This window comes from Poecilia formosa, unplaced genomic scaffold (genome assembly GCF_000485575.1).
Source record: "Poecilia formosa unplaced genomic scaffold, Poecilia_formosa-5.1.2 Scaffold220, whole genome shotgun sequence".
In the NCBI taxonomy this organism is placed as follows: Eukaryota; Metazoa; Chordata; class Actinopteri; order Cyprinodontiformes; family Poeciliidae; genus Poecilia; species Poecilia formosa.
The window spans coordinates 862,676-874,870 of record NW_006800159.1 but is presented as its reverse complement, the minus strand read 5'-3'; the positions used below and the strand labels follow the sequence as shown (position 1 = coordinate 874,870).

Sequence of the window (12,195 nt, the reverse complement as noted above, 5' to 3'; positions counted from 1 at the left end):
TATGTTTTCATGAAATTAATTAGCCAAACATTAACCTTTATGGTTAACTCTGTAAGTCGTCCTCATAAAACAGAGATCATCCTGCGCTGATGACAGCAGGTGAGGAAGTGAGTTTAATTTGTTTCATTAAAGAAAAACAGGAAATGAAAAGAATGATAATAAATCCATTAAAAAATCATGAGTGGAACACAGAGAGGTTATGCTGCTTCATCATGTGCTCATCTTTCTAAGACATTATGACTGTAAACAGGAAGTCCTGACTTTATTACTAGTCTACTTCCCTGATATCTGTCCTCATTTGTCTCTAATAATTCATTTTGATACAAAAGACCGATAAACATTTAAGCTTTATCTAGGAATGAGTTCTTCTGGCAGGCCAAATGCACCCTATTTAAGAAACTATATATATCAAAATGGATCATTTTAAACCAAATAAAATATCCACTAGGAAGGTTACCATGGCTGCAATGAAACTTCCTGTTTAATGAGTTTTTTTGTTGCTGGATTTAAAAATCAAACAAGATTTTTTGTTTGTTTGTTTAGAAATCAGAGGAGCTTTTGGTGAAGAGATTTTCTGTCACTTCTGGTTATGTGGATTTTGTAGATTTTTGACTGTAATCAGCTTGCTCTCATGGTTGAAGCTCTAAAACCAAGACTTCCATATTGGAGACAAATTGTTCTGAAAAAACAAGAAAATCACCCAACTACACGTCATTAAACGGGATGATTAATATTCATTTTAGTTCTATTGTAATTTGTCAACAATAAATAAAAATATAATAATCCCATGCTGACCCTTCTCTGGTGCCCGTTCTCCAGCTGGGAGCCCATAGTGAAGTACATCAACGAGCAGTATGAGAAATACCTGAGGGAGGAGCTGAACATCAACAGGAAGAGGCGGATACCTGACAGCAGAGTCCACTGCTGCATCTACTTCCTGCCTGCAACCGGACACAGGTAAGCACCGCCACTGCTGGCCAACGCTCAGCTCTACGTTCACCACCGGAACCAACCACAATGACTCACCTGATTTACTAGTGCTGCTGACAGAGTCAATCAAATGTTTGGGTAAAACCTGAGTTGCATCAAACAACCATGAACAATAATTATGAACTTTTGAGAAATATCTGAGTCAGTGAATGCATCACATCCCAACCCTGCCAGATCTGGTCTGACTAAACATCCAATCAGATTTCTCTGCAGAAGTTGCAGTCAATGGCGCTTAAGGAAATTTGTTTTAAAGACAAAGATGCCTTCACTGCAGTCATTTTTTCAGATTCATCCAGGGGCTTTTTGAGTGTTCTATTAAACTGTGGTCTATTCCAAACCTAAACACATGCTTTGGAGGCACAGCTCTGTCAGACTGATCAGTCAGGTTTGAGTTCATCAGAGTTCACTTATACATAAATAACATTGAGATGTAACAATGTGTCCTCTAGTACAGCCTACTTGTTTAGCCGTGAGCCTTACAAACTCTCATTTCCTTCGGCAGTTTAGCCTCTACTGTGTGTTTAAAATCACTTTTGCTTCAAACTGTTACTGTTTTTTTTTTCTTTTATTCTTTGAAGATCAAATTACAAAGGCCACATATTTTAAATAAATGTATATTTTGTTGCATGTAGCCATGTTGCAGACTGTACTGAAGTATTTTGTGTGGATTCTATTTAATGGAGCAAATCACAACAATGCCTAGTTGCATCAACATTTTTAGAGGGCCAGTATTGTGTGTTTTCTAGGCACATGGTGCCACTTTATAGCTCAATCAAGTAACTATGTTAACTTCAGTTGTTATAAAAATTCTGGGTAACACTTTATTTGAAGGGGGGTGAATAAGACTGTCATGACACTGTCATAAACATGACATAACACCTGTCATGAACATGAATAAGTCATGTTCATGACATGGCTTATTCATGTCATGAACATGACATAACACCTGTTATGTCATGAACATGACTTATGAAGGCTTATTCATATTTACGACTGTTGTCATAAAGCGTCATTCGGTAAATTATGACACTTTTAATATAAAGTTGACATTATTCAAAATGTCTTTGTTATGACAACTTGTCAAGAAATCATTACTGATATAAATTTGTTATAAAAGTATTACTGATTGCACTTTTAAAATTAGATAACTTTGTTATTAAAGGTAAAGTTTAAACAGTAATGATTTCTTGGTTAATGTCAAGTTGTCATAACAAAGACATTTTGAATAATGTCAACTTTGTATTAAAAGTGTCATAATTTGCCAAATGATACTTTATGACAACAGTCATAAATATTCATGAAGACTCATGACATGTTATGTCATGTTTATGAAAGTATCATGACAGTCTTATTCACCCCCCTTCAAATAAAGTATTATCAAATTCTGTATGTATCAAATAATACATAAAATGAAATATGACTTCCTAACTTAACACCTTGAAATTGGGCCTCTGTCTCTTTAAAAACTCCTGCTCTTTCTGAAACTCCACATGGCTTCTCTATTAACTCTTTAACAAGTTTTTACCAGCGTTTCACTGAGAAGTAGCTGCTATGATGAGGTCAGCTGATGCGCTGTTCCACCAGGTGTTTGCTAATTGCTGGCTAGTCTGAAGGAGCTGAGTGAGGGAGGGCTGCTCTGTGAGGCGGAAGCTCCCAAACTGGGATATTTGAAGTGAGGTTTGTGTTCTTTTTAAGGGGCCAAACCAATAACCTGTGGCATTGTGCCAGTGAGTTCTGTGCTGCACTTTAGAAGAGGCTTCAAGACAGAAACAGAACAGAAGTTGGAACACCACTATTATTGTATTTTCATCTCTCATATAAGACTGTCTGCATTGTATGATTGTTGGGATCTGGGATCCTGTGTGTGGCACAGTGGGGAGAGAGTTTGTGTATAAGCCTGTCACAATAAGCAATAAATCAATTAATCGCACAAGCATTTAAAATGGGACCAATAACTTCCATTTGCATACTTGTTTGTATTTTCAATTTTGTTCAGCGGAGACTGCATAAATAGTTTTATATATTTATTTTGTTTATTGATTTTGGATATTAAAATATCATTCAGTTCCAGTGTTAAATGTTATTTGGATATTAAGATTATTGATCTTAATTGTAAAAATTGATCTCAAAAGGACAATATTATCATTTATTGCAATAATTTCTGGGACAAATTATTGCGATAAATAATTTGCAATAATTAGGGAATTATTTATTCGCAAATTATTGCAGATAATTTGCTCAATAAATAATTTGCAATTTATTGCAAATAATGAATTTGCATAGTGGGCCGGTAAAATGTATCATGAACGGCCCACTTGTGTGAGCAAGCCCCAAGTACCCATTAAACTCACGATAGAGTTTTGTCATTTGTTGTCACATAAACAAACATACAGAGTTTTTCAAAAAGTCAACATGACACATTATGGTGGCAGAATCATGTTGTTGGAATTCTTTTCTTGGCTGGAACAGGTCACCTTCTCTGGGAGGCTGTGCACACATTTATGCCACATTTATTAGATTTTTATTTGTGAAAGAAAAACTTCAAAAACCATTTAACACTTTCCTCCCACTTCATAACTGTTTATGTGTTGATCTACCACATAAAACCCCACAAAATGCTTTGAAGTGTGTGATTTTGTGACACTCCATCTGGACTCTGTGTTTTCAGGCTGCGCCCCATCGACCTGGAGTTCATGAAGAGGTTGGGGAAGATAGTGAGCATTGTGCCTGTCATCGCTAAAGCAGACACACTCACCGTAGAAGAGAGACAGGAATTTAAAGAAAGGGTGAGGCATCGCACTCTGTACATCCACGCAGTCCGAACCTTTTTACTCAACTCTTTTTATTTTCACCTCTTTTCTAACTTATGTTAACGTTAAATTGAACATACTCTGATTGAAGTGAATTAAAGTGACATTGAATTAAATATTTAGTTTAGAACTATGGCACTAATAAATGTGTGAATAACATGGTGAAAATATGACTGACAAATTAAAAAACATTTTTTCTAACAGGCTAAATACACCAAAATGTTACTGTTGAATTTGTTTTTAATTTTGTATTTTTTGATTTTGTAGTATACTTTAACATTTCATGTTCTTTTGTCATTAAAATTATAGTATGTAACTTTCCTTTTTTTAATGAAAACATGTTTCTTTTTTTTTTTTACATATTTGTTAAACTTGTCACCATGTCATGTCAGAACAACATGAGATGGATCATCTGTGAAAAGATGGATCCCCTCCACCTCCTCCCTGAGCTGCTACTGCTGTCTGAAGAAATGCACCAACCAAAACCAACCAATCACAGCCAGGAGGAGGGGCTTAGCACTGTCAACTAACCTCATGTACTCACTACTACATGTGCTAATGATGGAGAATCAACTTATCATTCCAGAAAAACTGATTATCCACCATCAGCGGTGGGCATGCTAACTAGCATTAGCATTCACAACAGGCTCTGCTGACAGGGAAAAGCTGTATTGCAGCAGAGAGAAGGGGAAAGTTTGTGAGAGGCATGCACACGGCTATAATTGACAGCACTAAGACCCGCCTCCTTTCTCTGATTGGTTGTTTCTAGTTGATAAAAGGAGAAGGCAGAGGAGTTCTTTTATTTCACAGATCATCTCTCCTGTGCCAAACTGTCACACCATAGTGACAGTTTCAATAAATATTAAAAGAAAAAATAAAAATTTTGTGCAAAAGTTACGTACTACCCCTTTTAAATACAACCTGTGCACCCCATTCCTGTCCCAAGTCCTAAATCTACTTTGCTTCCTACCCATAAGGCCTGTCTGGTTCTAAACTGGCTTAACACCATTAAAACTGAACAAATTCATGTTCATAGCCTAAATTTTCTAAACTCAGCTCAGTAGGAATGCTGGTAGAAATCTCTCTCATGCTTTTTATTTCACCAACTGTTAAAGCACTGCAGTGTTGTTGTTCCCTTTAATAAAATCCTGATCTTCTTTAAACTTGCCAGCTGAGAAAATCTTTGATTTTGAAACAATATCTGTGATTTTATTTTGATTATACTAACCTCTACAATAGTCAGAGAAGACAGACTGCGTTAAGATGAAGTGTAGCTCTGAAAGTTGGGAAGAACTCATTCAGTTAACATTAGAAACCTGGTTTCATTTACACGGTCAGGGAACAAGCTTCAGTTTATATTGCTTCATTTGACACAAAGTGGATGATGGCACAACCAGGTTTGGAGGCATACATCATTAGTGGAAAAATCCCCCCAGAGACAGACAATGGTCACACACGTTCACACACACACACAGCTGTCGCCACAACCTCACCTTTACAGGTAAATGTCCGGACTATCATAAAAGAGCCCAAGTTTGTCCTAAATGTTTCTCAGTTTATGCCTCTCGTTAACTCTTGCGTTGAGCGGCGTTTACGTTGAGGAGAGCATCAGGATCATCATGTACAAAAGAAAGAAACTCCATTAACACGATTCCAAAGAGTTAACTGAAGCATCCAGTCTGATCTGTTGGGGTTTGTTGAATGTTTGACTTTTCTTTGTTTTTGACTTTTGCAGATAAGGAAAGACTTGACATCCAATGGAATTCATGTTTACCCCCAGAGAGAGTACGATGAAGATCCAGAGGAGCGCGTTCTCAACGACAGAATCAGGGTAAGGATTTTTAGCTTTTAAATGACTCACAGGAAGTACCGATAAAGAATTCGTCAGATTTCAGGACGGTGCATGCTTGTTGCACAGGATTGGCTGCCAGAACAGATGTTTTGTCATTTCTGAGTGATCAAACTAACTAAGTATAACGGCCATAACAGCAATAACAGGACCAAATATTTCAGTTTTCTGTTGACTTGTTTCTATGGAGATTGTCTTAACGGGATAACCGATGACTTTTCCAGGAAAGCATTCCCTTTGCTGTCGTGGGAACTGACAAGGAGCACCAGGTGAATGGAAACAAGGTGCTGGGCCGGAAGACGAAGTGGGGAATCATTGAAGGTGAGTTTTGAGTTCCAGGCCTGTTTTTAAGGTTTAGGCTTCTCACTGTCTGTGGTAAAGACATCAGGATCCCCGCTTTGGCGTGGCAGACTTCAACAGCTTTAACAGCTGCTCCCTCTAGACTGCGGATTGTTTTGTGGATTTCTTGAGAGTTGCTTTAATGGTGGGAAAATACTCGTTAATCAGAATGTCTCTGTGAAGGTTAGCACAGAAAAGTCGAAGTTTAACTGAAGCAGAGAAGTGGTGGTGAAGTCAGTGGGGTTGGTGTTTTGTTTTTTGTTTTTTTTTCCACGTGCCGAAATTCTGGAAAATTATATATGAGTGCAAAGTTGCTCTAAAAGTTGCTTTAAAAGTTCATTAAGAGTGTCAACTTTGCATTATTCAGTAAATAATGAAACCTTTTACGCAAAATTCCTTTAAAACTTTCACTAAAAGTGAATTAAAAATGTCAACGCTGCATTAAAAGTTTTGTTTGCCGAATGACACTTCATGACAACAGCCGTAAACATTCATATGTTTATGACAGTGTTATCTTAGTTTTATGCACAGCCCGACAAATAAAATGTTACCAACACTTCCTGAACCAACATGGGCTGAAAGGTCACTGACATGAAGAAGACATCACTCCAAAAGAAATTACAAATAACAGCTTGCAAGTGAAAGTATTTAATATTTTGAGGACATCTGATTAAACTAAATGGAAGTATTTGGCTGCCATGATCATTGTTGACACCGTTCCAACTGTGGATTTAGGGGGTGGCAGCATCATGGTGGGAGGCTGTTTAGCTGCATAAGGGACTAGTGGGCTTCACAACAGAGATGACAGCATGAGGAAAGAATTTTGTGAGAAAATATCGAAACAACACCTCAAAGCATCAGGGAGACAAATAGGTTTTCGACATGAATGACCCGAAGGATGCTGCCAGATTAGTTCCTAACAGACCAAGTTACAGCAGGTCTGTCTGGAGTGATGGGCCAACATTACAGCAAACTGATGTGAGAAGCATGTGGACAGATATTCAAAACACTTGACCCAAGTCACAAAGCTTAAAACAGGAAGGGCTTGTTATTTGTCCTTTTATATGTATTGAATTATCTGATGTAACTGAAGCATTTCAAAAACTAGACTGGACGCTATGGAGGACAGGTTCCAAACATCTGGTGTATTAAAGGATGTAACTGAGAACGGTGAGAGCTAATCTGTTGTTTTCTTTTCATGCAGTTGAAAATGTGGCTCACTGTGAATTTGCAAACCTGAGAGATCTTCTTATCAGGTGAGTCTGACTTTACTGCTCATCTTTATTGGAAAGGAATTTATTTTATTAAATGGTCAGTTTCCTGATAGCATGAAAACTGTCCAGATTTATAGTTATGTAAATCTGGAGTTTATGAAATTATTAAAAATTATTGTAAGGAAAAACTTGCCAGTTATTCACTAATAGTCTATATGGCTCAACTTCACATACATTAAGTGAGCTTATTGAGAAAATGACTAACTTTATAGAGTTGAAATAGTTTAACCACATCACTAATGTGAAACCTGGAAGCAGAGCCTCTTAAGCAGCACATCTGAGTGGAGGTTGTCATAGAGACAGTTTACAGGTTAGAAAGTTTTAATTTTAACGCCATAATCACAAAACAACTTTTGGCTAGGTACGATTTAGATTTTTTTTTTTCCTTTTTTTGAGAAGAGGTGTTGACTTCTTGATCCTCCAATCGAAATGCTATAAAAAATGTGAATGTTGCTAGAATTGATCTAACTTGGTCGATGCATCCCTGCACTATTCCACTGGATTCAAATCTCTCCTAAAGCTCAGTCTGGGCTTTCTGCCGTTTACTTGGATTCCCTCTGGTAGATTTTCTACCAGGTCAATCAGCGAACAGAAGAAACTTTGAATAATGACTTCAATTCTCTGCTCAGCTGTATAATTGTACTCTGCCTGTAGTTTTAGCAATGGCAGCGGAGGAAGTGAGTGAAGCCATTCAGTCTTTGTTCAATAACATTCAATATATTGAATATTAATTCAATATATTGAATTAACATTAACAGCCACTTCGTTCAGATCAGCCCTTCTCTATGCCCAGAGGAGGATGGTTGTTTACAGCACAGGAAACTTCTGGTTAGCTTCATAGCGTCGATACGGAGCGTTACATACGTCACGGACAAACATTTGTGATTGGGTAAAATTTAAAATCTCAAACGAATCCACACCTCCACGAAGCAATCGTTTCTCAGTAGCTAAAAGTCCAGACCTTCTGGACGAAGAAGAAGGAGCTGGTTTTCACCAGCCTTTATTAAACACTACATTTTAGTAATGCTTGGTTATTCAAGCATTACTAAAATGCTTGAATAACCATTGCTGAGGAACACATTTTTAGCACACATATTAAAACATGAACATGTGGGCCTGGGTTAAGGGCTACCTGCTGAACTCTTCAGTATGACTGTGGCTTCAGATGTTTCCTGTAGGAATTTTTTTTTTCTTCCACATCAGCACTTTTCACTGGAAACCAGTTTGTATCAGAGCCACTGAGCTGAGAAATTCTCACCGACTGTTTTCTGCTCAGGTCTCACCTGCAGGACCTGAAGGACGTGACCCACAACATCCACTATGAGTCGTACCGCGTGCGACGACTCAACGAGAGCAACATGAACTTCAGCGAGTTGGTTCTGTCCAGCTGGCCCCTGAAGAACGGGACCGACACATGTGAGACAGAGAGCCAGCTCTGATCCGTCCGTCGTCCTCCCTGTCCTCCTGAGCGCTCGCAGGCGTGAGGCTCTGCCCTCATGTCACGGTGAAACACGGGAGAAATCTTTTCTTCTTTTTTTTTTTTTAAACAATGGGGACCAAGTAGTGGAATACTTTGTCTGAGAAATGTGGGAGGTTTTGATGTAAGATAGAGGAAATGAATTGCAGCTAGATGTGTTGGACAGGGAGGTCACAGTGACGACCTGGGAGGACGAACAGAAGCTGGATTAATGGAGGCTGTAGTTCAGCCTCCGGGTGAACACACACTTTGTTATGATGTCCACAGACATGTTGGCCTTGCAGTGTGGAATTATGCTCAGTTCAGATGTTGCAGCGTGTAAAACAGGTGAATAAAGCGTTAGTTAGAAGCCCCTGCTGTGCCAAGAACTTACCTTTTTCTCCACTGAGTTTTTAATCTGACAAATTATGCCATTAATTACCTGCATGTGTGGTTTGAGCTGCGATTTTTTTTTTTTTAGGGCTGCCATTATTTCATAAATTTGATCTGTTAACGATAGCGCTAACTGACTGTAGAGTATACGAACTAAAAGATTTAACTATAGGATTCGGTTTCCTTAATATTGTCATCATTTACTAGCTGTGTTGATTTGTAGGATTCCATGTCCACACTGGACAGATCTGGGAACCGACTCTGACGTGGTGTTCAATGTGTTAAGCCCAAAGTAGTGTTTCTGTTAAAGCTGCAGTATGTAACTTTTATAAAATATATATCTTTTTGACATATTTGTTTAACCTGCCACCATGTCCTGACAGTTTGCATGAGACAGATATTCTATGAAAAGATCGATCCTCTCCACCTCCTCTCTGTGCTGCTATTGCCACGAAATGAACTGACCAAAATGAACCAGTCAGAGCCAGGAGGAGGGGCTTAGCGCTGTCAATCGTTCTTGTAAACTAGTTGCTGTTTATGTGTCATCATTGGTGGCCATGACAGCCTTAGCATTCACAACAGGCTCTACTGATGGGGAGAAGCTGCATCATAGCAGAAGAATCTGTACACCAGCATGATTGACAACGCTAAGACCCTCCTCCTGGCTCTGATTGATTGTTTCTAGTTTGCAGCAGAGCTGAATTTTTTCACAGATTATTTGCCTGAAGCTATACTGTCATGACAAAGTGACAGTTTAGACATATATGTGTAAACACACACACACACACACACACACACACACACACACACACACACACACATATATATAAATAAAATTTGTTTTTTCATAACAGTTACATTCTGTAGCTTTAAAGCTTCTTTAAAGCTTGATGTCCACATTAAAGTGCCAAAATATCACAAAACATTCTCAATTTTCATTTGTGTTTCAATTTAAAGTGTAACTTTTACAGAAATGTTTTTAAAACAAATCCTTGTTCTTGCTGGTTCATTTCGGTTCTTTTCAACACGAGTGGACATTCAGGTGCAGCTTTGCTCAGTGCGCCACCTGGTGGAGAAAAATTTAAAAACATCCATTATCAAACGCTTTCTGTCAGGAAAACCTATCTGTGAACAGTAGAAGAAGGAAATGTCTCATGCTTAATGAACATCCTCAGAAAGTGTTTAATGAGTGTTTAGTAAGCCATGTGTTTGTGTTCCTACTGAGACTGAATAGCTGTGAAACATGTAGCATGAAAACTAAGAGTGTTTAATAAAGGGAGCTGCCTTTTTCAACATGTTAATCTTGTCCACTGCTTCAAGATTAGCTGTCGCTTTTCACATACTTCATGTTTCCTTTAACACTGTGGCCAATTTTACAAAACACAACACAAAGTTAAACTAGTTATCTGTCATTTTCTTCAAACACACAAAATACATTTACTTACTTTTTATAGACAGAACTTTTTATATCTGTGTGATAAATGGTAGAACATGCAGAGCCCTGCGAAAGAGGGGGACATTTTCACATTTTGTCACTTTACAACTACAAAGTTTAATGTTTAATGTAATTACTGGCATTTACCATGACAGACCAACATAAATTAGTGCGTCATTGTGAAGGGGAAGAAAAGCGATACCTGGTTATTAAAATGTTTGTTTTAGAAATAAAAAAAATCTTCAAGATGTGTCTTGTGTTCAGTCTCTAAAGTTTGTCAGATTGAGCTGAATGAATCAAATTTCAGGTCTTACAGACTCACAATTGAATTCAGATCTGGAGCAGCATTTTATCCACACATGAACTGTTTCTAAATCTGTGAGTAAGGATCTCCCCCACCCCCATTGTTGCTTGTTGGGTTCTCAGAGTAATCGATATCTTTATCCAATTGATTAAAAAAATAAATTATTTCAAAGATAATCATTTGTGTCAAAATTGATAAAGTATCCCATTTCATTTACCCAAATCATTAAACTCTGCTGGAGCATCCACCTGTGACCCTCTGTAGCCTATAAAAAGGGTTTTCAGAGAAACTTCCTCATGAGCCAAAGGGACAGAAAAAACAAGAAATGCCAAACGATGCTGCATGCCAGCTGTGCTAATGCTACGACACTGATATTTCAGAGCAACTTAAAAAGTTTGGTCTGAATATTATTTTCATTTAAAGCCCAACCACTGTGTTCTGTTAGTATATTGTCAATATATTGTCTCTTCTGCCTGGAAATTGAGCTGCTAGCAGACATGACTGTCATGACACTAACAGCCTTCAGTCAGAGGCCTCTTCAGATTTGTTGCAGGACTGACTGCTAAGTAGATCCTTGCTCCTCACTGCGTCACCGTCCACAACGACTCTTTGAAGATAGTTGGATGATAAGAGAGGCGAGAAGACATGTTTTCCTCCAGGATAAATAAAGTGATTTTTAATTTAATTTTAACCTGATTGCAAAGTTCCACACCAGGCAACACTTTGTTCTACTGAAAAATGTTAATCAGCTCACGGCTGCTAAATAGTGAAGCAGCAAAACAAACCAATGTGTCCACATCAATTAGCCCTCTGTTTACTGGTAAAAGCATTAAAGGCCAACATGGCTGACAACTCAGGTTACCGCAGGTGACAAAGCAGAATATAGCAGCCTGCTCTGCTGTGTAGTTAATTAATAAAAGAAATATTATACAAAAATTTCTAGAAAGAAAATTGATTCCATTTGGAAAAATATGCTTAGTATGTTTTGAAACGGAATTTATTTTAGTTTAGAACGATCCATTTTTTTGTCCTTCTCTTTTATTTATAATTGAGGGGAAAGTGGAAGCACAAAGAGTCACACTAATGACAAGCAGTTATGATTTAATAAAATAACTGCTTAACTGAATCAAATGTGCATATTTTCCTTAAGTTTGGCAAACAGGAAAGGGATACACAAATCATATATTTTTCTAAACAAAGTTTGAATTGTCCCCTACTTATTAACCAATTTAAAATGTAATCATAATATTATTTAGCATATTTTTCTGTTAATGACAAAAATATTGCAATCTTGATCTGGCGCTGTGACAGCTGGTGTTTGGCTTCAAAGCTTTATCTGTAAGGC

General features: G+C 37.8%; 1 protein-coding gene across 3 annotated transcripts in view; it reads left to right on the top strand.

The window, feature by feature from the left end:
- Positions 1–10,803, top strand: part of septin12 (septin 12) — a 55,902-nt gene extending 45,099 nt beyond the window's left edge. For all 3 annotated transcript variants that reach the window (XM_007568317.2, XM_007568318.2, XM_007568319.2), the window contains 6 exons: positions 820–957; positions 3,659–3,776; positions 5,536–5,631; positions 5,874–5,970; positions 7,193–7,244; positions 8,539–10,803. In XM_007568317.2, coding sequence (XP_007568379.1) covers positions 820–957; positions 3,659–3,776; positions 5,536–5,631; positions 5,874–5,970; positions 7,193–7,244; positions 8,539–8,701 — 664 coding nt within the window. In that variant the 3' untranslated portion in view covers positions 8,702–10,803. The remainder of the gene's footprint in view (positions 1–819; positions 958–3,658; positions 3,777–5,535; positions 5,632–5,873; positions 5,971–7,192; positions 7,245–8,538) is intronic.
- Positions 10,804–12,195: the final 1,392 nt, after the last annotated feature.